This window comes from Schistocerca gregaria, chromosome 4, assembly GCF_023897955.1.
Source record: "Schistocerca gregaria isolate iqSchGreg1 chromosome 4, iqSchGreg1.2, whole genome shotgun sequence".
Lineage (NCBI taxonomy): Eukaryota > Metazoa > Arthropoda > Insecta > Orthoptera > Acrididae > Schistocerca > Schistocerca gregaria.
The window spans coordinates 619,226,131-619,252,977 of record NC_064923.1 but is presented as its reverse complement, the minus strand read 5'-3'; the positions used below and the strand labels follow the sequence as shown (position 1 = coordinate 619,252,977).

Genomic DNA, 26,847 nt, shown 5'->3' with positions numbered 1-26,847 from the left:
CATACACACGAAGATTTTATGAGAAAACTTCATACACAATATTTCCTGAAAACAACTGCATTTCTTTTATCTTAAGTTTTGCTCGCGGCTACTTTACATGAAACGTACGTCATGAATTTTAATTTGCTAATTTCAGTACTTCTGATTAAATCTAATTTCCGCTGTAGGACAGCTTACATATTCCTGTTTTTCTGAGTCCGTTTGATGATGTGGCCCTTTTTTTGCAGAGTTTATTCTTACATATGTATCAGTTTCTTCATGCTTCATACTATTAACAAACCTGAAGATATTTGGGTGATGCGATTCACGCGAAGCACTGAAACCGGAATGAAAGCTTTCACAAGCATAGGTCGTTCTCTATTAGGAAGCGCAATCGGCTGCCCAAACATGAGGATGAAACAGTGCATATTCTGTCATCAATGTAATTTTCAGTTACATAACTTGCAAATTTTGGTAAGATTTTTGTGTTGAAGTTGTGTGCTGACGAAGTCAGCAAAACATCATGAATGTCTTGAGGCTTTTAGTACTTAAGTTGTGAGATATAATCCAGCCACTGACCTTTCTCGTGGTTCTGCTCTTTGTACATCGAATCCAAACCAAGTGCTTGTATTTTTCACAACGTGAAATATGTAGAAAAAATGTTTGTAGAAATCTAAAAGATGAATGTTTTTTAAGGTCCGCGTCTGAAGCAATGAACACAAACCATGGTGTCACGAAAGATGTGTATCTAGCTTTAGGAATAACTTAAGTTTAGGAACAAATGTATTCTATTGTATTCGAACCTCTACAGTAGCTGTGGATCGTGAAAACTAGAGGAAGCATTTCGCTGCTTATTGAAGAAGTACCAACCACCAAAAGCGTTTCCTGCTGACAAAGGTAGTGTAGATCGGAGTCGGCTGAAAAAACAACGTAACCATTTGTCGTATCATTATTAAGGACAAAGGCTTCACCTTTTATTATCGTCTCTTCCATCTGCGATAGGGCAATCTGAATTTTCATCGCGGATTTTGGCAGTTTCGGCATACTGTTCAAACAAGCGTGACTAATATTGTTGCGTATATACCTTACATCTTTCCTCGTTAACGTGTTCACGGTTTTCAGATGGTCATCTACCTTGTCAACTACTTCTTTGCGTATAATATTTGATGGTTTTTCATCCAAAGCTTCGCGTTTTCTTTTAAGGGAATTCGATAATATTATGTTTAACATATGTTCTGGAACTGGTGTGTGGTCGTGTCTTCCAAACGCGAAAATAAATTTTCGTTGCATACAGTAAATAATTTAACAGAAAACCGCGAATTTTTACCACGTTACCGCCATCACATTCTTCAGTTGCTCTTTTTTTTTTAAGGTTTGAATTTACAGCCATTGCCGGTTAAATGTATATGAGTAAGTGCAATAAAAATAGGCTGCAAAATGTGACTTGGTCATATTTTTCGCTCTGATGACTAACTTGAACTACACAACGGAAAACTGCGATTCTTCGCAGATGTTAGCAAGATGCTGTTTACAGGACTGACAGGGTAGGGCCACGATCATCAGCCTCGATGACCTCATATCTACGGTCGAGCCGTCATGCTACCTGCGTACAGAGTTGCTGGGTTCGAGAGTGGGAGCAACTGATCCTCCCACAGTACACTTGCTGTGATCATTAGAAGTAGCCGAAGGGCACACTGGTGTGCCTAGGAAATGATACCTCATTAAGTTCTCAGTTTCGCTCTACTTGACTCAAATGGCTCTGAGCACTATGGGACTCAAATGCTGTGGTCATTAGTCCTCTAGAACTTAGAACTACTTAAACCTATCTAACTTAAGGACATCACACACATCCATGCCCGAGACAGGATTCGAACCTGCGACCGTAGTAGTCGCACTACAAACCTGAAGAAAAGAAGTAGAAAAGTTATGGAAACACCGCGTAAAACGACTTCAGTTTACCTGGAAGCCTGTACAAATGACGAAAGGTAAAAATAAAAAAATTAAAAATCAGCGTTTTGGTAATAACCTACAGATACGTCAGTAAAGAAGTAACTCGTTTATGAATGGGGAAATCAATTCATTATATGATTTATATCTTTAAATACAAGTTTGAATGCTAGATTGTAGCTCATTTAAAAGTTAGCACTGTCCTACACAATATGCCCATCCGCATTAAGTGTAAAATGATCGTCGAGATGCCACTAGATAAATCAGTTCTTTAGAGGAGTAGTCTTTGACATCAGTTGATGTACACCGCGTTGACGCCGTTCAGTGTGCTCATTGACGAGTTCCGTAAGTAGAAGTAGGAGGCAATTTACACCACCAGTAGAGAACAGGAGCCACAACGCAGCAACAGTAGTAAATTGAGCACACGCCTAACGTGAAGCTGACTTCCAGGCACGTAGAGAGCCCCGGCTGGTCAGGAAGCAGCGAGGCGGCCACCCTCTGTCCCTCGCTACCGCGGCAGCCGCCAGCCGAAGCTCCTGCCAGCCACGGCGGCCGGAGGCGATCGATGGGACGCCTTTATGGTGGGCTGAGAGCAGGGAGGGGGGACAGCTCCCTCAAGGTGCTCAGGCGGCGTCGATAGCTGCCACTGAGCGTTTCCATCACTGCCACGATCCTCCTAAAAGCACACACACTGATGCCCGGTTGCGCATTATCGCATCCCACGCACCAAGCTGCAGTCTTGCTGGATATTACTCGTCGTTTCTAGGCTCACGGTGGAAACTGCATGCGAGTGATGCTGTCAATGGGATGCGCATCCTCGAATGAAGGTTTTTCTAATGTTTTAATCGTCATATTTTACACCGAGAGAGAAGCTTAAGTAGTCACGAGGTAGGTGTCGCATTCGGAAGAGGCAAAGTTCAAAACCATATCGGTACATGTAGATAAAGGTCCTTCCAGACGAATGCCGGGATGCAGCTTCCAACTGCACACACTCCCTGCAACAAGCTAGTGGATCATCTTCCCTAACCTTTTTTAGACGAAAAACTAAATTCTAATCTGTATTTCTTCACGGGTCTATAAACCTTCGTTTAAAATTGGTGATACGGCACGAACATGGTAGAACAGTTTCCAGTTTGGGGTAATCTTCCATTGTCGTATCTTCTAAACGTTTTAAATAACAAAAAGAGAAAAATCTAAGAAAATATGTAAACTCACATCCTTAAGTGTTGCACATTTATTTCCTCCCAACAGTTTGACAGCAAGCGTCCAACTTCCACATAAACTTAATAAGACCAGACGACTGTAAGCAGTCATCGAACATTTAAACGTGGTTTCACGCATATAATTGTGAAACATGCATCAAACGAAAAACTTGTTTTTCACGAGGTTTGATCCGCCGTACAGAGAAGTTCCGGTAACACGATTCACTACACTTGCGTTCTAAAGAATTCCCTTATTCAGCAAGTGCTTTGTGCCTTTTTATTTAAGAGATGTTACACGATTTTCCCGAAAGATGTAGAATGTAATTTGTACAAAACTAAAGCCTGTGAACTCTAAGCGCTAATTTACCCAACAGCTTTCTTACGCGTGGGGTAAACGTCAAGTAATAAGTATTTTCTATTTTGTTGTCAAAGAATCGGAAAACGTATCACAGCAGCACTCAGTTCACATGTCTAACAGCTCTTTAATATTAATCATTTCTAACTAGGATGTAAACACCTGAAATCAGATATCGCTTTACGTAAGTCCATTAACATTGTGACGTGAGTCTCAACTGTGAAAATAGTCGTCTCCAAATGCTTCCTGATCCGATGTAAGAAGGGACCTGAAGGCCTTCACCTTGTCAAAATAAATAAATAAATAAATAAATAATATAATAACTCTGTTTCAAAGTGGTTGGAAATTAGTTTGGTAACATTCCGACGATGACTGGAACGATCGGAACCACTCACTGTTCATTCGGTTCGACATATTTTTTACAATCACTGTTTTGCCTTATAAAAAACAATTTCAAGGAGAATTTTTGGCAATAATACAGGAGTACTTTGACTAATATATACACTCAAAAACGCTACGAACTGCAACGATCACCACAGAAAACTGGTTGAATTGTCTTAAGCAACTGCATTAGGAGAGACTAGGACGTTATGGCATCAACCAGCGCAGAGTACACGATCACATTTTGTATTCAACATTTAGCGGTCTGACCTAGCTGTCTTCTTCAACTTCTTCCAGCAGTGGTCTTATGCGGACAGGTCCTCTGTTACCCCGTGAACTTGCAGTTACTCCGAGAGACGCACATAGTCTTGGAAGCCTACTGCTTACCTACTTGCATCCTGAAATGTTTTGCACTTACGTACCTTATGCTGTCACAGGTAACTTTACAGGACTTAAGGTAGTTAAATTTAAGACTAACTTGCGGTCTCACCTTGTCACTGTTTTACAAACCGAGTAATTGTTACATTTTCCATTACTTTCTTCTTTATCAGCAAACACCAGAAAACAGAATTACTGATGGATATCTCTATTACCTTTTCCATTTCCAGGAAGAGTAACTCCTAAACATATAGCAGCACTTCAGATAGTGGCAGAGTATTTGTATTGTTGAAGTACCACCAGCAGCTCTGAGAAGTTAGAACTGGCAACTAATTACCTCTAGAGAAAAATAAAACGAATACTGCGACAATAGAAGCGTTACTGACGGTGAGTTCCTAAAACTAGTGTGCTATTATCCATCGCAAACTTGTACTATAGATTCATCGCTGCAATCTCGGCGAGAAATAAGTTCTGCACTCTCTACGAAAATTTACATACTGACTGAATTAACTAGACGACGTATTTTGAAATGAAACACGAGTTTATCTCCGTAAACAGACAGGAATGAGTAATTGCAACAGTGAATCAGAAAAGAATGCCGATGATTTACAGCAAACTCAGTTACTGCCTTAAGTCTTCGGTTCTGGACATAAGCTCCGGAGCTGTCGTTCGGCAGCTCGCGAGTGCGGGACGCGCAGCTTGGCACGTCGCCTCCTGCGAGCGCCGCGACCGCAGAAGCATCTGTCCGCGAGTGTCGTCAGAGCGCAGCTGTGTCAGCGGCGGCCGCGCGTAGCGGCTGTAGAAACACGCGCCGCCCGCAGCTGGGCCTCTCCGGCACTCTCCTTATCTACCGCCTCTCTTCTTCACATAAAACGATACACTCCACTATTTTTGTTCGCAAGCACTGTTTTCTCCGTTGAACAATTGTTCACACCGTAAGCTGCACAGTATGTGCATCGTGCTATCAAGCTGCTATTCTTACTTCACTTAGATACCAACTTTATCACCACAATCCCCCCCCCCCTCTCTCTCTCTCTCTCTCTCTCTCTCTCCCCCCCCTCCCCCCACTGCATTGCACCGAAAGTGATACACATTTTACTATGAAACACGACGGTTAGCATTCAGCAAATCACTGATATGTTTCGAGTCAGAAATGTCACATACAAAAATGAATCGTAGTGACTTTGGCAACCACATCTGACGCAATTCAAACATAGTAAATAGCTTGTTGTCGAAACGACGAAACTTAGTACGAAACGGTCACAATATGTACGTAAATGTAGCTACTCAGTGAATAGCTGCGTCAACCAGACAGTCACAGTCAAAGACAATATGATCATTGTATTACTCGTTACTGTGATGTAATGAAACTGAAAACAGCTGATTCTTCACTATCGACTACACGACCAGTCACATAAATCTGAAAGCTGTAAACTCAACTAAATATTTATGGATTACAATAACGGATAACTTACATTGGATCGATCATAGAGATAATGTTGCGGGGAAAGCAAATCAAACACTGCGATTTATTCGCAGGACACTTAGTAAATGCAGCAGAACTGCTAGAGTGTCTGCCCTCTTTTGGAGTACAGATGGGTGGTGTGAGGTCCGCATCATACAGGACTGATGGACGGTAACGAAAAAGTTCAAGGAAGGGAAGCTCGTTTTGTATTACCACGAAATAGGGGAGAGCGTGCCAAGCACATGATAGCTGAATTGGGATGGCAATCATTAAAACAAAGCCGTTTGTCTTTGCGGTGAGATCTGATCGTGAAATTTCACTTACCAACTTTCTCCTCGGAATGTGAAAATATTTTGTTGGTGCCCACATACAAAAGGAGAAATGATCAATATAATAAACTAAGAGAAATCAGACCTCGCACAGAAACATTTAAATATTCGTATTTCCTGCACGCTGTTCAACAGTGGACGACAGAAGTAGCTTGATGATGGTTGTATGAACCCTCTGCCAGGTGCTTAATTGTGAATTACTGAGTAACCATGTATATCTCTATATTTACATTACGTAACTATTGGTTACTAAGAAGCGAACCATCACCTTATTTGTCAACAGATAAAAAAAGATAAAACCAGACTACGCGCTATCTTTAGATCAAGTGACGCGCGGTAAGTATAGGAAAAGAAATGCAGTTTTACTACCCGACACGAAATACCCAGTTTCAAGGAAAAAACCAAAACACACAACGTATTAGCTTACACAGCAGATCATATTGACCATTTAATTAAGCTGCTGTAGCAAAGAATATATGGCTTCCAGTATCTGGAATGAAGCATTCCAGAATATACATGTGTTCACAAAATGGCGACTGTTCAACGCTAGGTGACGCAGCCAGATGCAGCCTGCCTAAGCAACAGAGATATAATTAACGTGCCCTTTGTACACTAGAGGCAGCCTTTTGTCCAAGGCTCGCTCCACAGGCTCCATGCTCAGGGCAGGCGCCTCTGCTCACGGGGAATGCTCTCGCGCGTCCAAGTTTGTCCGAGTTTAATTGGTACCCTGAGTGAACTTCAGGCCGTGACGTGTTTCTGTATTAGTAAACAGCCGGCAGCGAATGTTACGGGTCAGAGGGAAATGCGCGGTAACAAATGAACAGCCCATCCACATCGCAGTCCAAAAGATAAACCTGAGAAGGGACCACTAATAGTGGCCTTGAAGAAACCGAGCAACAATGTTTAACCCCAGTTGTAACAGCAGTCAAAACTGATACAGTTTTTAAATAGTAATGATTTGGCATTTAAAGTACCATTCTGGAGTACATCGCTACACTGTGAATGCTATGAATCTTCAAGTCTGAAGTTTGAGGCTCAATATCAGTTAGTCTTATCACCGGCCCAAGAGAAATTATTCAGACCCTTAATCTGGGACAGCAAGGAATGAGTACATGTTAATGAAACTACTTTCGTTTTGCTAATGACATTAAGCTTTTTGCCTCTACTGGAGGTAAAATTCAATAATTAATGGAATAAAATATATCAGGTTTGGAAACAGACCAGCAAAGTAGTTAAAAGTAAGATGAACAGGTGGGAAATAGGAGAAATAATAGCTTGGAGTGCTTCTGGTAAACTAGGATATTCGAAATTAAGCATCTGATGAGTCTAAATAGTAAGTTGAAATCAGTGCGAATTATCAGTTTTGACTTAATGAAGTGGAAAATGGACTTCTATTGCAAAAACTATTCAAAATCTGAAGGTTATCCAGTGAGCAACTGAGAGATTATGTTGGGAAATATTCTGAGATGCAGGATACATTTCAGTCAGGAAACAAAATGAAATGGCAGTTGTAATTGTGACTAATAAAAGTAAAATAAACGAATGTACGGACCAAAGATATACTTTGACGTATTACAAAATATAAGAAATGACCGAATCCATGACCCATTGGACGATGGATGGTTTAGGTCAGAAACCCTACTGAAGTATCTTAGTTGTGCAAATTTGATGCCAATAATGCGTGGATGACGAAACCTTTATCCAGAACTTAATGTCGATTGGATGATGACAGGAACCAGGGTTGACGTTACATGGTTTAAACGTTTCGTGGACACGGATACTGCTGTACCGAAATAAGGTGGTCCATACATTATTTTACGTCAGGTCAGTTTTTCCCCTCTACGGTTTACGGAAACTTCAACGCATACGAGATACTGAAGCAAGTGTATTTTCTTTAAAGACAAACACTTTCTGCAGCTCCCTTTGAGATACCTTAAAACGAAAAGCATACCAACATAACCCTTATTGTTCAACTAACTTACGGGAATACTTCAGGGTGACGTCGTTGAAAATTATATGGTGATCACCTTTGAAATACCGGCCGTTGGCGACGACGTCAACCGGCTGCATTCCCGTGAGTTACATGGGCAATGTGTATGCCGAGAGAAAATCAGGTGTCACATAATCCTTATTTTTTATGGTGAATATCGGGAACATTTGAACAATGTTCACCAAAGCATCGTATGGAACACTTTTACATGATGTTTACATGGCAATTCAGATTAAAGTACTCCCTGCGGTAAATGTTTTTATGCCATACACCAGCGTTCTCAACTTAATTCTGCGAACCGTGTCACTTGAAGCAAGTGTTATACAGTTGTACGCTTCGAGCAAAATACCCCAAATGTGTTACAAGCAAACATTGATACTCAAAACTTAATTGCTGCAGTACTTCAAAAAAAATGGAGTATTATCTATAATACAAAATGCTTGCTCTTTTTGGATACTGCCACTCACCGAAAACACAGTTTGATGTCTTCATCCATTTATGAAATATCTGGAGTATCCAGCTGAAGAGGGACTCGCTGTATCAAAACATTAATCACTCGATAAATAGAGCCTACAAAGGAAGTAATGAAGATTAAGGTTAAATGTCCCGTCGACAGCGATGTCATTAATGACGGGGCACTAGCTCGAATTGTTTCAAGAATGGCGAAGGAAATCGGCAATGCCTGTTCTAAGAAATAGTCCCGGCACTTGCCTGCAGCGATTTAGGGAAATCACGGGAAACGTAGAACTGGACGGTCGGAAGCGGATTTGAATCGTCGACCTCCTGAACGCGAGACCAGAGTGTTACCCACTGCGCCACCTCGCCCAGTCTTTATATGCACGGCCCACTCACATTAATGTGATCACCGCCGATGTTCGACGTCAACGAGCAGTAACCACTCATGGACGGCAGGTGGCAGCACTAGCAGTGGAGGGAAACGTGTCGTAATGCGGAAACGGAACAATTTATCTAACGTCCAGAAGGACATGATCACTGGCTTTCGAGCCAAGAGTGGGACCATTTCCAAAAGAGCTAAATTTGTAAACAGCTCGCGTGTCGTCATGATCAAAGTGTACCGTGCATGGTATAATGGCACACAATGGACCATAGCTGACAGGGATGAACGGGCGAATATAGGTGTAACTGTTGGACAGATGATTGCCCAGATGAACCAAGGGGCTACCGACAGTGTCTCCTCGACGATTGGTCTGGATGTTGCTGCGTGTAGGCCTTGCGACAGGTGGCCTTTTGAGATGACTCACATTTTACGCGAATACGGCGTGAAACATCTGAAAGCAAACACCCTGCAACAATCGTCGGTAGAGTCCAGGTAGAAAGAGTGAGCGTTATGGTCTGGGGAATGTTTCCGTGGCATTCCCTGTGTGAAGGGGCAGTGGATCCACGAAAGTATGCATCTATCCTTGGAGACTATGTTCGCATCTACATGCAGTTTGTTATTCCTCGGTACGATGCCATCTACCAGCATGACAGCGTAGCGCGTCAAACAGCTCTTAGCGTATATTCGTAGTTCGAAGAGCACCAGTATGAGTTTACCCTATTTCTCTGGCCACCCAAATGCCCCGATTTAAACCCTGTCGATCGTCTGCGGAACCGTAAGTGTAGGAAAATAAATCGCATTTGCAAGAACAATTCCCTTCAAAATCATTCAGCAGTATTCAACGTATCTGTTTAAGAAGAAAGAGAAGTCGGCCGCTGTGGCCGAGCAGTGCTAGGCGCTTCAGTCCGGAACCACGCTGCTACTACGGTCTGAGGTTCGAATCCTGCCTCAGGCATGGACGTGTGTGATGTCCTTAGGTTGGTTAGGTTTAAGTAGTTCGAAGTCTAGGGGACTCATGACCTCAGATGTTAAGTCCCATAGTGCTTAGAGACATTTGAGAAAGAGAAAACACGAGGTGCGATTCCCCTGTGGACGAAGATCTCAAGTGCTTCAAGAAAAATCGTCAAATTTAAAACATATGAAAACTGTGTATGTATTTTTGCAACAGAAGCTCACAGATACCAACGAGCAAAGTGAGATTTGTTTTGGGAGCACCAAAAAATTTCCACATTATTCGTAATTTTGTGTTCTAGTGAAGAAGCAGCTTGTACATTACTGTTCTAGCAGTCAGACATGATATTACGTTCTGTAAGAGGATGCCCAACAGGGTAAATAGTTCTTCTCAGGCTGCGAGATGTTTGCATGCTATTTTGTCTACGTCAAATTTTTACTATCTTGTCAATGGGTTGGCCGATGCTGTTTGCCATTCCCACAGCATCGAACTACATGCAATTGTCTACTAATGCCTGCTTGTTCCCATTGATATCTACATTATTATAGTGATTAAGCCGTTCTGTACCAAAAAAAGCGATGCATACCAGTTGTCTTCGGTGCATACTAATGCATTCTCGAAGTTTTTGTCAAAACGTGCTTCGTAAACGAGTTAACATTGCTTCGCACCATATGGCATAAAAGAGAGTGCTCTGTTAAGTAAATTATTTTCGTTATCATAATTACTTTGCGCACAAGTTTCGAGTCTTTTGCAATTAATTTAAGTATTGCTAGTTCCATTCAAATACTTAAACTTACTGCTTATATAATTTGAATCGTCTGTAAGTAATCCTAACCACGTTTGTGACCATTATGTGAGTGCCACGTTGCAAGATGCAGAATGCTTTTAGAATCCTCAAGCTGCAGTCGTCTATAGACCATTTTAGAGTACTCTTGATACCCCCAACAATCCAGTACTATATTAGGCGAGCACGTCAGCGTTATATAAGAATGTGAAGCCCTGCATGTGTGTGAGTTAAGTTAAATGAATCGGAAGTAATCGTGATGAAGACACACCCTCGATACCAATGCAGAAATGAATGGCTGCAGCGAAATGATTAACGCTGTGAAAGCAGTTTATGGTGAGGAATGTACATCTTATCAATGAAAAATATTAAATATGATATAAGGCAATAGCCGAACGTATTAAGTCATTATTTAAGTAAACTCTCCAGTTTGTTACAAAAAAGCATGTGAAGGAGCAAGAATCTAGATAAGTCACGAAAACTCGGAAATTACGAACACAGAATATTAATTACGAGAAGTAGTAAAGAGGACTAATGGATGGCAAAGTTACTTATTAGAGTCGGAATTAGCCCATAATCATATACCTGAACTTGTGAAACGTAACTTTCCTACTCATCAGTTGCAGTGATTGGTTGTATGACCGGAAAAACACCATCCAACTGAGCATATACTGACAACATGGGCAAGTGAATCAGAATGCGATTCTGAATTTCTATTTCGCAATGGTATTAACATGCAGAAGCTGCAAGTTATGCACATCGTTGGTGCGATATGAGCACATTGGTGACGTCGCGTCTGGCTGCAAACAAGTACATCACTAGAACCGCTCTGTCGAGCACTCACTCTGCGATGGAGTCTGCTCTTCCAGTTGAGAGCGAAGCCTGCGGAGTACTGATATGTTCAGCGCCAAGTCGAGAGACGATGTCCTTAATTTTTAGTTAGTAAATAATTGACTGCTCGGTTATTCCCGCCAGGAAACTTCGCAACCAATTCAATAGCATAATTGTTTCAGAGTAACAAAATCTCTTGCCAGCAAAGGCGAAACGTTAAAAACCAATAATCATCGTCCTCACTGCTGCTAAAAACTTCGAACTAAGTGTTATATCCTCCTTGCGTCACATCAGTATCTCCAATCAGTGCCCTCTCAAGCAACAGCTAGCCTCTCGTCACAGGCCCTGGGAAAAGTTTAAATAACTGTGCTCACGACTTTCTGTCAACTCTGCCGCATCTTTTGGACAAGCAGCGTATCAGATCAGTTTGCCATGTTTGTCTCGACTGCCGGAGACGTTTATCAAGTGAATGTATTTTCCTTAGCTCGACCCGGACGCCTAACTCCTGCTGGCAAAGTCCTGTCATCCAGGCAGCCAAGGCGACTTTTCCAAAGAGGTGAGGGCAATCCCCCCCGCAAGCATTTCTGCGAAGGATGCGCTCCGCTCCCTCGGTCCACAAAGGGTCACTTTCGATGGCCACTGTAACTCTCCTGTCTCGTATCCTCAGCGCATCTTAATTCTAAAGCTCACCAATAAAATCAACTGAAACAGCCAGCACCACGTTAAATTACAGAATATTAAAAGGGAGATGAAATCAGCGCATAATTCCACTGTCATCACATTAATGTGCATCAAAATTTATATCATCAGACCCTGTCTAGCTCAGTTCATGTATGGTCGAATTATTTATTAAATACGAATCAGAAAGAGACGAGCCGAAATGCTTGCTCTTTTCAAACACTCTTCTTCATAACGAAACGGCAGTTAATCAGTACCCTAACAGTGAACGAAAACTTAATGCTTGCTTGGTCCAAAAGCTGTGTTACAGCTGGATCTCCTTTTTTTAATAATGTATGTCCTCAAATACTGATGTGGCTCATTTCATGAATTATGGATTTTTTAAGATGTGATTCACTTTTTTTTAAGTATTTCTCCTGCAATCTGACAGTTACCACATTCAGAAACCTATCAGTGTCGATCCTGACAGTCCCAATTGCAAATTTATTTTTCATTGTATTTCTTATTCATGGTTTGTAAAATATGAACCAAAATCCTCGATAACAGACTACGAACAGTCCTTGAATACTGCTGACATCTGGCAGATGATCATCTTTTTCTCCTCCCTGCCACGTTAATGTATGGCTATCACTCAGCGAACTAACATGCACTCAGGTCATCCATTAGCAGTCGATGGAGACAGGCAATGCCGAAATGACGCAGTGCTTCCAGCCGTCATCCTTTACTGACAGATCGTCTAAAGCACTTCGTGTGGGGCTCTGCCACTACGAAGTGAAAAATGGCTCAGGTCTGGTATGCTTAACAACTTGGAGGCAGCTTTCTGCCCCCTCTCTGCTATAAGACGTGCACATGTCAAACAATAACAAGAGTGATATGAAGCCGACAGAATTTGAAACTGAACAACTGGTAAAATGATGACTCCGGGACTAATTATAATATTAAACGAGCAATAAGCAGGAATATTCAAGTAATTTGGACCCTTGCTTTCTTTAAATGCACGCCGGCCGGAGTGGCCGAGCGGTTCTAGGCGCTACAGTCTGGAATCGCGTGACCGCTAGTCGCAGGTTCGAATCCTGCCTCGGGCATGGACGTGTGTGATGTCCTTAGGTTAGTTAGGTTTACGTAGTTCTAAGTCCTAGGGGACTGATGACCTCAGAAGTTAAGTCCCACAGTGCTCAGAGTCATTTGAACCATTTTTTTTAAATGCACATTTCTTCACATCTAACAAAAATGGAGCAAACAACAATTTCAGAAGTATAGTGCTCTGAATGAAAGCAGCTGTTTTGGAAGGCATACGTAATAAGTCACTTTGCAAACCGCATGTTACTCCACAGTGTGTGGCGGAAGTATGAAGCGCATTTGTGTTAGTTCCGTCACACGCCCCGCCTTTTTCTCTGTCTATTCTTATCGTGAGTGGTCTTCAGGAAGAACGGTGAAGGGCATCCCTCCACAAGGGACTAAGCCAGGTTTTACTCTCACGATAATCATTCAAGATCTAATTCTTCGGGCTTTCCCGGCGATCTAATGACATCTTGGGTTGTCGGGTGTTCTGACGGACATCAGCGTCTCAGGTTGGACCAGACGAAGGTAACGAGTTAAGTTACCGAAATATCGTGCAAGTACGACGCTGATATCCGGCAGAACACCCGACAACCCAAGATGTCATTCAATATCTATGTTACACGAAGTAACCTGCTACTTCACTCGTCTTGCAAACACCCGCTCTCATCAATAAACCTTTTTATTATGCACACAGTCTTCCACGCAATCTTTTGTCAAACATGGGTGTGACGTTCTAACTCTGAACAAACGAACTCACGACATACCGCGTAACATTTCTTTGAATATCCCTATGTCTTCTGTTAAAATAAATCGCTAAGACAGACGATTGTTGGTAAAGAATCAGTCAGTTCAGGCTTCTGAAACCGGAGTCTTTCGTGAACGAATTAGATGCCCTTAAAGAATGTGTTGGTCGTCTACCTTCACTTAAGGCATGTGTACCATCAACTGCTGCATTATTCTCTCCAATGAATGAATCCTACAGAGCAGCTCAGAGTAGTGATCAAACTGTCTTTCACGATCTGCGCATTAAAACTGGCCGTTCTCCCCGACATCATACCAGAGAAGGCGCCAGCCAGGTAGAAGCGTGGGCCTCGCGTCACGCAAACACTGTTATCTGTCCGTCCCCAGCAGGGGCGAGTGCAAGCTCTGGCCGCCCGCCGCGCGTGTTCGACGTTGTTCGTCTCGTCGACCAAGTTCTTATCGCGAAACCAAAGGAAATATGGTCTTGACGATGGAAACACCAGCGTACGATATGCCAATACCTCTAGGCTAAAAGAAGGGTTTTAAGTTGTAAGAGAACAATAAAACAAAAAATTGACAAAGGAAAAGAAAAACGAGGGTGAGGGAATTAGGCTGACACAGCCCAATGGCGAGAATTTTACTTCTGACGGAGCAATACTTTCCTATCTCCAGAGTTTACTTTTGGTTTTTTTTCTCTCTTATGCTGGCAGATTTTGTGTTAGATATATTACTCATACTGTAATCTCATCTCTCCCTTTGGAAGATGTTTGTCACTAATACCTTGCAGTCTTCTGGCAGTAAGACAGTTATCGTCACAATAGCAAACTTTACCTCACTGGCAACGCGCCAGCATCACAGATTAATTGTTTTTGCGAGGGAACATAAAAAGTCAATAAAAGCGATTGTCAAGAAAGCAATTTTATCTCTTCATTGTAATTTATTTACGAATTTTTTTAGTTGAATTTATTGGCCTTACCTCACACCGTTTAGCCAACTTATACTTACATAAAATAGTTGCCAATGCCGTACAATCATTCTCAAATTAAACGCTTTAAAACATGTGCCGTCCACTGCCATTGCTATGTTGGTCCTAGATGCGGATACCTGTGGCAACTAGAAAAGTTTGTTATCTTGTGTTGCTAACAAAGCCGTCACGAAACCTGCAACGCATGACCAAGCTTCCCAAGTTCTTGTAAGAAATCTGTAATTCTTCCATCTACTCTGGGGCGTCCAAGCAAAACGTTATCTGCGCCCTCTTCTTCTCCACAACAGCGAAAGCGTCTCTCTTCGATTTGCAGCCTGCGAAAATGTTCACGGAAATATCCGTAGCTAAATTTAAGTCTCGTTACCAGAGAGGCGAGGTGATTAGGCATTTAATTTCTATGAGATTTCGTGGAACAGGGAATCGACATGTGAACTGTTGCGTACTTCTTGCCTTCATGCTTCGTTGCTTCCTCCCATTCCCCTTTTCAGCTTTCCCACCATTCGTTTGTGTTGGACTCGGTGGTAATCCGAATTTGGGATTGCAGTTAACGTGATATGTCTCGTCAGGGCAGTTTGTGCCTTTGTTGACATACTGTGATACTAGGCAAGAAAAACCAACAGAATGGCCTCCTTAGGCTAATATTTGAGGTCATTAGTCTTCTGACTCGTCTGATGCGGCCCGCCACGAATTCCTCTCCTGTGCCGACCTCCTCATCTCAGAGTGCCACCTGCAAACTATGTCCTCGAGTATTTGCTGGATGTATCTCAATCTCTGTCTTCCTCTACACTTCGTACCCTCCACAAATCCCTGAAGTTATTTCCTGATGTCTTCACACATGTCCTATCATCTTGTCCCTCCTCCTTGCCTCCTCGCTGATTATGTTCAGAACCTCCTCATTCTTAACCTAATCTTTCCACCTAATTTCCGGTTTTCTTCTGTAGTACCCGATCTCAAACGCTTAAATCCTCATCTGTTCGGGTTTTCTAACAGTCCATGTTTCACTACCATGCTCCAAACGTACATTCTCAAAAAATTTCTACCTCAAATTAAGGCCTACGTCTGATACTAAATACTTCTCATTACTTTCATCTTTCTTCGATTTACTCTCAGTCCGTACTCTGTATCATTAGATTCTTCATTCCATTCAACACGTCCTGTAATTCTTCTGAACTTTAATCAAGGATAGGAATATCATCAGCGAATCTTATCATTAATTCCTTTGACCCTGAATTTTAATCCCACTCCTGAATCTTTCTTTCATTTCCGTCATTTCTTCATTCAAGTATAGGCTAAACAGTGCGGGGCGAAAGACTGCACCCCGTCTTACACCATTTTAAATCCGTGCAGTTCGTTATTGGTCTTCCACTCGTATTGCCCCCTTTTGGTCCTTGCACATATTCTACATGACCAGTCCCTCCCTATAGCTTACCCCTATTTTTCTCAGGATTTCGAACATCTTGCTCCATTTTACAATGTCGAACGCTTTTTCCCGCGTCGACAAATCCGACAAACGCGTCTTGATTTTTCTTCAGCCTTGCTTCCGCTATCAACCGCTACATCAGACCTGCCTGTATGTTACCTTTACCTTTCCTAACCCCAAACTGATCCTCATCTAACACATCCATAATGTTCTTTTCCAATATTCAGTGTATTATTGTTATCAGCAGCTTGGATGCATGAGCTGTTAAGCTGATTGTGCAATAGTTCTTACACTTGTCGGCTCTTGCAATCTTCTGAATTGTGTGGATAACCTTTTCCACAGTCTGATGGTATATCGCCACTCGCACACATACTACACACAAACATGAATAATCGTTTTACTGCCACTTCCTCAAATGATTTTGGAAACTCCGATGCAACGTTATCTATCTCTTCTGCCATGTTTCTAATACTGAATCCCCAATCTTTTTCCTATTGACTCCTGTTTCTTCTTCCATCACGTCACAAGGTAAGTCCTCTCACTCACAGAGGCTCTCAATGTACTGTCTCCACCCATCTGCTCTCTCCTCTGAATTTAACAGTGGAATTCCCACTGCACTCTTGTTATCGGAAGCTGCCTTAAAATGTGCGTCGACGTTGTGTTGTTAATGTGAGGCTCATGGTCAAAGGCAATGCCAGTTATTACCTTCATTTTAGACAATTTCAGCGGGGATGGGACCTCAAAAGTATTGGTTTGGGTGCTCTAGTGATCTTCCTTGAAAATTGTGACCATCTAAATACGCTTGAACTATGGAAGGAAGAATTATAGTGATTCCTGAAACGCCCAGTTAAGCACTATATGGTTAGATAAGAGGCAATTGATTTCAGGCTATGTATTTCTATTGATTCTTTTTGAGAACGAATTTAGCGCTCAGTTATCGGCGTAGATGGAGCGGAGGCTCATGTGCTTCGATCAAGAACGCATTGCTCCCGATATTCAATGATAAAGATCCGCCGGCTGGATAACAAAGATAAGCTCGGTGATCCCCATGGTGCTATATACAAGTGGTTGGTTATACGTAGGCACCTGCTTTCGACCACCACCACCACCACCACCACCACCACCACCACCATCGTCAGCGTCAGCACTGTCGTCGTCTTCACCTTCGTAATCAACGCCACGAAACTGCACTATAGATGCATTCGTCACCGTCTCGTATACTACACCCCAACAAAAAATGGTTCAAATGGCTCTGAGCACTATGGGACTTAACATCTGAGGTCATCAGTCCCAGCCAGCCGGAGTGGCCGAGCGGTTCTAGGCGCTACAATCTGGAACAGCGCGACCGCTACGGTCGCAGGTTCGAATCCTGCCTCGGGCCATGGATGTGTGTGATGTCCTTAGGTTAGTTAGGTTTAAGTAGTTCCAAGTTCTAGGGGACTGATGACCACGATGTTGAATCCCATAGTGCTAAGAGCCATTTTTTTCATCATTCCCCTACAACTTAGAACTACTGAAACCTAACCAAACTAAGGACATCACGCACATCCATGCCCGAGGCAGGATTCGAACCTGCAACTGTAGCGGTCGCGCGGTTCCAGACTGAAGCGCCTAGAGCCGCTCGGCCATAACGGCCGGCGACACCCCAACAGTTGGGTACCAAACTTTGAAGCAATCCAAGTGAAGTCAAGTATGCCCCACCCCAGGCCATGAACCACACGATTAAATAAGAAAATTTCGATGGTAAGGTTGAAACTTGCTAAACAAGTTTCAGTATCAGTACGCATAACCGAGGCGTCGACAAATTAGCTGACGCCAAGATTAGTCATAGGTTTTTAATACTGATTTAGTTTGACGCAAAGATTAGGCATAGGTTTTTAATACTAACACCGCACTTTGTTTAGTACGTTCTTAGCTTTTCGACATCTCATTATAGCAGTAGCCAAAACAGCGTAATGAACGAAGATGTTTTATTAAGCGATATAAACGCTTTTATTCATAAAACTCTAGAAACCAATCGCCCAGTTTCTATCCTACCAACATCCGCAACGGAAGTTCAACAAAACAATAACGCTGCTAGCATTAAACTCGTGCATACAGTTGCTTTGTAATCTGCTTTCTTGCAATGACAACTAAGCTATGATATATGCTAACAGGACTTAGGTAAGTACAAAGTATTGACTGAAACTGCACGTCGTTTGTTTTCCGGCATTGTAATCAGCCTTATTAACTTTAATTTACTGCAGTCTCGCTTGTTTTAATCAGGCGAAATTTACTCATAGATCGTATTTACCCACTTTCCATAAACATTAATTCTGACACAATGAAAGAACTGTGGTTTAGAAATTATTGGAGCACGTTGGAATTACTTTTCCACAAACTCTTCTTTTGAGTCATTATGGACAACAACCAGATGAAAAATGCCTCTCTGCTGTTAACTACATTACGCAGCAAGAAATCTTAAGATCGTGACTTTCATCTAGAGACAAACTGCTTGAACGTCGTAATAATGAAAAAGTTGTTAAGAGCGGAGTAATTTTTTGACCGACAAAACCTGTCGATTATTGTATCGATATCGCCTTTATGCTTGTAGGATCCCTATTGTGAATACAGATATTAGAATGACGATTAATAAGTGGTATACATTACACATGGTGGCCGACAGATAATGCACTGAAAACAGTATACGACAGGAAGCCAAATGAACACAGCCAGAAAATTAACGAGCCTTAGCCGCGATGCAGGAATCTTTTTTCCTTGCTATAGTAAGAATCAACGGAAGGGGTTTAGCAAGAAACAGCCAATGAGAAGAGAGTACTATTTACCTGAAATTTAATACCTATATACACTTTAAACACATTAAATGCCATAAAAATAAATTTCACTTTATATATTACGATAACACTGTGCAGGTGTGTAGAATCCATGCAAAAAATGTTACATGTGTTTCCGATAGACGTGAACCTGCAATAGCTAATAATTGCGGCGACTGCTGTAGCACATCCTTTTTATTGTTCGATGCTTAGGTAGGCAAGTTATCACGAAAATAAAAAGTTCCTGGTCGGATATGGGAACTCTACAGTTTGCCGGAGACCTATCGTAAACAAACGCCGACGAAGCTATTTGAACAAAGTCAGTTTTGGAAATTTCTGCACACTTACTTGTGAGCAAATTGAGATCTTGTAATGTAAACAGTCACAAAGGTTCGGCATTCGGAAACCGTGTTTTGGGGATAAGGAAATCAGTGCAACAGCGACAATAACAAAGGAACAGGAACAAGACACAAAGTGACTAGCAAGCATCAACGACTGAGTATTAAGAAGTTAACGGTACAAGTACTAGGATGAGGAGGAACATCTGTTCTCCCCTCAACCGGTTAAAAAGTTTAAAAGGTCGTTCATTACTACGAAAAGTATTGTCTAAATGCGTTTAGACTGACGTATCGCAACAGTACCATCTGTATACGTAGCGCTTCGGATGAATCCGGCACCGGCGTTGATAAACAGTAGAAGTATGGCGATCAACAGAGGTAAACGGCTTAGCAGCGGCGTGGCGTGGCGTCACGGCTACGTCACGGAGCGCGTCAGCTCAGCCCAGCTGCGGCGAGCCAAGCAGAACAGAGCGTGCCGGCGGGGCCTGCCGTGAGGACGGTGGGCGGCGGCTACCATAACTTACGTCAATACAGCGTCCAGAGATGCAGAAATTCACCGAAAAACTATGGATGCCGAAACTTCTGCTATGCAGGCTTACTGATTCTAGACAAATGTCAGATACCGAGTATCACAACAAGGTCTCTCGAAGGTAGCAGCTTGAAATGGCAGGCAGACGGGGCACTCACGTCTTCGTCGTCATCGCTCGGGGGCTGCTGTTCTCGGGCGACGATGGGCTGGAGGTCGTCGTCGGCGGCGGTGGGGGGCCGCGGCGCCAGCTGCGGCTGCGGAGGCAGCGCCTGGGGCCGGTAGTAGGCGTCGGCCGAGCCGCGGCGGCTGCCCCCCGCGTCGCCGCCCAGGCACATGGCGCGCCGCACCAGCTGCCCGAGCGCCGAGCACAGCCCGCAGTGCGCGCCACCGCCGCCGCCCCCACCGGGCTGCTGCGCCGCCCCCGAGCCGCCACACTGCCACCGGCCCGCCCCCTGGCCCGGCCGCCTGCCACCGCCGCCGCCCCCGCGGCCCACGCAGCCGCTCATCCGTCCTCGCAGCAACCGGCGCGGCGCGGTTCAGCACTCGGCGGCGCGGCACACCACTCCACTCCACTCCACAGCACACAACGGCACGGCGCGCCGCGGCAGACTGCGAGGCAGCGAGCAACCTGCTCCCTGGCGCGCCTGCAGCGGCACTGCCGGCGCCGGCTCGACCCACCCCGCCCTGCCCCTCCTCATCTCGCCCCCCCCCCCCCTTCCCGGCAGGCCACAGCGCATGCGCGCGGCCGACCGGTCCCAGGCCCGGCCCAGCCCGGGCACCCAGGCCGACCCAGCCAGCAGCCACCAACCTGCGCTCTCCGTCTCCTGCGCGGCGCACACTTACTAGCACTCTCGTACAGTCTCTCTCTCTCTCTCTCTCTCTCTCTCTCTCTCTCTCTCTGCTTGTACAGCCATCTGCTGAGGCGCACTTTACTACCTGCAATTGGAATAATAGTATACAAACAGAGAGAGTGCAACAGTCTTGCACGTCGAATGTTGTAAAAACACTCAACTTTGTCAATACTTTCTTCTCAAAAACTGTTCATTCAATTTTTTTTTATGGCTGTGGTTGTCAGTCCAGTATTTGAGCGCACCGTACCGATACTGATTCTTGTTGTTCTGTATTCTGATAAGCTTTCTGTTACTGGCTTCAGTCAGCTGGTTCTTGGATATCTTTGACACAATCTGCCAATGCATACTTCTCTCCTTCCACTTTTTCCTCACTTGAGAATGTCCTCCATCGCCTACTTTCGTTGGTAAATACAACCTGTCGACGTCACTGCGAGGATGAAGTGAGCAGTGAATTGCCATGAGTTTTCTTGTTTTCCTGTCCATATTATCAACGTGTACTTATGTCGAGTTCACGATGCTTTTAGCGTATCTGTTGACGGGTTTGGTCCAGGTATTGTTTGTCCTATGGTACTGCTGCCATTCAGTTTGCATTTCACAATTTTTCCGACCCTTTGGAGGCGTTCTTAGCTGTCCAAACCTTTTACACATCCATGCTTGATGTTGTCCAACTATATAATGCAAGGGTATTGGCAGGCTTCTGGGTTGTCCACTTAGAATATCGATGCCATCACATGTCCTCCTTTATCGCCAGTGCGAGGCACTTGTTAAATAGAATTCTATACTGATGTTATTGCAAAATATTATTATTAGGGTATCTAACATACGTTCAAAAAGAAGAAGACAAAATAAACTTTTTTGAGTCGTGTCTGTAAAAATGGTGACCACTCATCAGGCAGAACTTTGAATCTGCATCTCGTCCTGCGTGAGATAATGGTGGAGGAAGGAGAGGGAGGAATCTTTATTTATTCTGTTACCAATTACTGAATGAATGCGCGATCAGTGAGTGAGTGATAAACCGGATTCTCAAAATGTAAAATAAAACCAAGTAATGTAAATGATTAAACGAGCAGAATGTAAGAGAAAGGGCAAAATCATAATTTTTCGCCCACAGCAAAGTTCAGCGCAGACAAAATAAATGTTATACGCACCGCATCCTGAAGTCCCTTATAATAAGGCGCGGATATTAAAACAATGTACTGTTCTGTACGTTGGAGTTCTCTTGGGACTCTTGCCGCTCCCTTGAACTATCTTCTGCTGAAGTTACATTTCATAGACTAATAATGTGGAGGCCAATTACGACCAAATTTTTTATTCTTGATACGTTTGTAAGTTACAACGTTCCGTCGTAGTTACTAATATACTGCGGCACATTTCCTCAACAATCAGAAGTCAAATGATGATGTGTTGTCGACCCATCTCGTGTACCGTTTACTATTAAGTCATCAGTTCGTTTATCTAATGTACGGTAATTCACCATGTTAACCACGTGAACGTGATACGCTTCTCAATGCACTTAACTGTCATATTGCGCGCTTGTGAATATATTTACGGGAACTAATAGATTTTATTTCACATACTGTTCATGTTATTTGTGGTATACTAAGAGTACTACAGGATCCAGACAACAAAGCAAAATTTCCGAAACATCAAATGGGCTAGAACAATCCATTTTGTGTAAATTGTCGGTAATTACCGAAGTGATGAAACAGAACGAATGAGACGCAAGACAGCTACTGGTAAGGAGGAAACAGGATGTACGCACGTGCAACTGTCGCAAACCATGGCGATAGACAAGTTACGATATTTAGCCTTGCCAGCGGTCAACAACGAAACTACAGTGTCCAAGACACTGCGTATTCAAGCCAATATATTGACACTCAGTCCAGAACAGGCAATCACAATAACAATTATTATATTATTACCATCTATCGTTTGTCATGTATACAGACATTGCCCTTTAACTTCTACCGTAAAGTAATTATTGCTGTGCTTATCCGCATCCCCGCGCACCTGTATCTTAAAGGCTGAATAATACTTTAATAGGCAGAAGCTGTTTATACTGAAGAAAAAAAGACAATGTAGGAATAGAGGACAAGACCGTGCCGACGACAGGAATTCTTAGCTGAGGCCAGCTGTTGCGCAGCACTGCTTGAGAGCGAGTTGGAAGTATACTCGCGGGCTTGCAATGGAGTTAACGAGACCTAGGATGTTACTTATTCTCGGTGCCTGAAGTCCACATTGTCTGGAGCGGGATTCTGTGTATTTATCAATGAACTGCTACCTAGTGTGCACTGAGCAAAGTCTTTTAACTTTGCCATCTCGACAGAAGATATTGCTTTCACAGCTGAACAACTACAAAACAAATGTGCGTGAAAGAAACGTTTGTGTTTCGATCACTAGTCTAGCGTAGATTTCATTCTATTTTGCCCTGTATAATTTAACTTCTTATTTGTACATCATCACACAGCTAAAATACTCAAGGACAGAAGCTTTTTAGGAGCAGTGTTGGATAAATAAACACACCCATAAATGTAATGTGCGTGCAGAACCTACTCCAAAATAAGTTAAAAATTTTGGAAGGATATAATCTTCGAACTGATAACTGGGTCTGTCGCGCAGAGTCGACTTCCTTTAATGTCCGCAGTAGTCATCCGGAAATCTGCAGAACGACAACAGTAAACACGGGAGAAAGAAAGTAGTGTCTGAAAGCACTGAAATCCGATAAAGAAAGACTTATACTCAGGAGAAATCAAACAGAAGTTTCTGCCATGGTGGCTATGCCAACTACACTGATTGTAAATAGCTTCTGTGAAGTGTCAGAACACATATGCTCCTATTTCAAGAGTCCTATATTGATAACTTTTCAGGAACATATCGTTTCACTTCGGTGCGAGAATTGTAATAACGATGACAAAAATTCACCCAAGAGTGGCGGCCAACTGATTAACCTCGCAGTTGTGCAGGAAGTCCACCTCGCAGGCGTTAGTGAGGGGGGGAAGACCTTGCAGTAAAGCAAGGAAAAGCGCAATCACTAAGTAATCAATTTTTCTCTTTCTTCATTTTTGGGTTTTGACGTATCTGAACCCAAGAACTATTGCCCCGCTTACGTATTTAATATAGAACAGTGCTTCTGGAGGGCTGGATCAGTTACAACAGTTGTTGTTCTCAAGGCGTGGCACTATCCTTAGTACATGTTGGTTATTAGTTTTTCACGAACACGTTAATTACGCCCTTACGCCGTGCAACAGTGCTATTAGTGAACATTACTTCTTGCAGACGAGCTGGACAGTTAACGCAGATACACAAACAAATCTGGCAACTTCGTTAACGGTATGGTCGTGGGCACGTCCAAACGTGATAGCTTTTGTCTTACATTGTGTCACGTCTTCACGTCGGCACATCTTACAACAACAAATTGGGACACACATACATACATACGTATCATCTAACCACCACGGTTTACAGGCTCACTTGCCTGCCAGGTCCCAGCGCTCCAAAGCTATCAGTGGGGTTTTTTGAGGGTGGCCAATATATTGCCTGATAAGCTTTAACGTCATAAATCGTTAACAAATAAAAAGTCGGCAGACGATTTGACATTTTAATCTCCAAAATACGAGATTATTCTTAACTCAAGTGCTGTAGAAGAAGGTCTGTAAATTGTCATTCCCGGTTCTGCTTCGTATCAATTTGAATAACCAAGAATTTAGAATATTTTGTTTTATTTATTAATTTGTCCTCAAGCTTTATATTTAACGGTGTGGTCAGGCCTTGTGCAGAGCAGAATTGAATTTATTGTAGGCTCAGTGGCAATCGATTTCCAAAGGAATCATTTACTGATTTTCAAGAAAATTTTATTTACGAGTCTTGAAGTTGTTTCATTCGGCTTCGTTACACTATCTGTATCGCCAAGAAAGAAAAATATTCTAGCTACTTGGATATACGGTGGTAAATCATTTATGCACAAAAACAGAGTGGTCGCAACATAAACCCCTATAGCACAATTGCAGTGATTATTCCTCATGCCAGCCGGCCGCGGTGGTCTAGCGGTTAATGTGCTCAGTCCGGAAGCGCGCGACTGCTACGGTCGCAGGTTCGAATCCTGCCTCGGGCATGGATGTGTGTGATGTCCTTAGGTTAGTTCGGTTTAAGTAGTTCTAAGTTCTAGGGGACTGATGACCACAGCAGTTAAGTCCCATAGTGCTCAGAGCCATTTGAACCATCCTCATGCCAGATATGCTGTTTCGTTGTGCACACTCTCTGTGTTTCTAAATGGAACACACAGGTTATCATCCTATCTAACTGAGAGAATGTAGTAAAATGTTCTCACTATTCGCTAATATTTAATGTAACTGTTATTGTTTAAGTGTAATGTGTTGAACGGAGTGAGGCTAGCCACACAGTGTTATGACTCTTGAGATGTACCTGAAAATAAATTACATATCCACCATATAGTGCTTTTTTCCTATCTGTAAACCCGGACAGATACCACAATGTTGACTGATATAAAGGCCGTAAAATATTGAACTTCTAATGATAGACCGACGCCAGCCGCAACTGGGCAGCGAAATAATTTGATGGTTTAAGCTGAAAATTTGTGCTGGATCGGGACCCGAACCCGGTTCCCTCCTTTAACGCCCGTGGTTGCCGTAACCGCCTCGTCCACCTGGCGCGCTTCCCGCCCGACCCTAATTCTCAACTTGTCACACCCAATAACGTAGGATGTCCATAGACCTACTTACAGCGATTCTTGTGTTCCCGCAGGAGGTTCGGTCCCTGTTGAGCTTCTGCACCTGCATCCGTATCCACACTGAAGTGTCGGCGTCCGACAGAACGGGCACAACACATACGTTATTCTGAGTATATCTGTAAGCGTGACTGCCTTGATAACTTCAGTGACGACGCACGACGGGTTCAGAACCTCTTGCAGGAATACAGGACTCGTTGAGATCAAGTAGGTGCATGAACGCTACTGTCGTGTCAAATTGATAATTTAGTTCTGACGGGATGGGTGACCGGATGGCCGACGCAGTTAAGGTAAGCCCTCGCGTTAAGCTTGAGTTTCGTGTTAGAGTCCTGATCTTGCAAAACTTTTCAGTATTCATTATCATCGAATTATTTAGAACGGCTGGCGTCGGTCTTTCCTTCGAAAATTACTTAGCTGTGACAGAGATTGTGTGTATTATAGAAAAAAAAGGTTTTCATTAAATGATTCAAATGTCTCTGAGCACTATGGGACTTAACATCTGTGGTCATCAGTCCCCTAGAACTTAGAACTACTTAAACCTAACTAACCTAAGGACATCACACACATCCATGCCCGAGGCAGGATTCGAACCTACGACCGTAACGGTCACGCGGTTCCAAACTGAAGCGCCTAGAACCGCTCGGCCACAGGGGCCGGCTGTTTTCCTCAAGTTGATGCTATCATGCAGTAACTCATTTACTCACAACATCAGATGAAGCTGCTTTCCTGTGAGATCGTTTTTACTTATTAAGAAAATGACACAGAGTGTAAGAGACCGATTTTAACAGTGCAGAACAAATAACACTGCCAGATGAAAATCAGCAATATTTCCGAACTGGAGACGATATAATTGAATCTGGCGGGGAACAGAGGAAATTTGTACTTTATTTCGTGTCCTGTTGCAGTGAAAAGAGGAGCTAGTGTGCCACGGCGGAGGTGGTGCGGCACCTGCTCACCTGTTGAGTGCGGCCCATGGGCGGCGGTCGTCAGCGGAACAACACGCCCTGGCTGCCGGCCGGGGTCGCCACGAGCCACGGGCGGACCAGAGGCTTGTTCAGTCTGTGGCAGCGGCGGACGCTCTGTGCCCAGACCTGGCTTCCAATAAACTGAGGTCGCATTCTTCTACTCCTAGTATTCGATGGTGTGTGGGGAGTTAAATCAGAGCCCCTGCCTGGGACCCGAACGCTGATGCCTGCCATTAGCGGACAGTGCTGCCATTTGAAAAGCTCGTTTCAAAAGGGAACAGATCCATAAA

At 43.4% G+C, this 26,847-nt stretch overlaps 1 protein-coding gene across 7 annotated transcripts in view; it reads right to left on the bottom strand.

Moving 5' to 3' along the window:
- Nucleotides 1-26,847, bottom strand: part of LOC126365762 (uncharacterized) — a 1,228,930-nt gene that overhangs the window by 626,797 nt on the left and 575,286 nt on the right. For 4 of the 7 annotated variants that reach the window (XM_050008261.1, XM_050008262.1, XM_050008263.1 and 1 more), the window contains exon 1: nt 20,156-20,629. The exons of the other annotated variants lie outside the window; for them this stretch is intronic. In XM_050008261.1, the coding sequence (XP_049864218.1) occupies nt 20,156-20,503 (348 nt within the window). In that variant the 5' untranslated portion in view covers nt 20,504-20,629. Of the gene's footprint in view, nt 1-20,155; nt 20,630-26,847 lie in introns of those variants that run through there. 7 annotated transcript variants of the gene reach the window in all.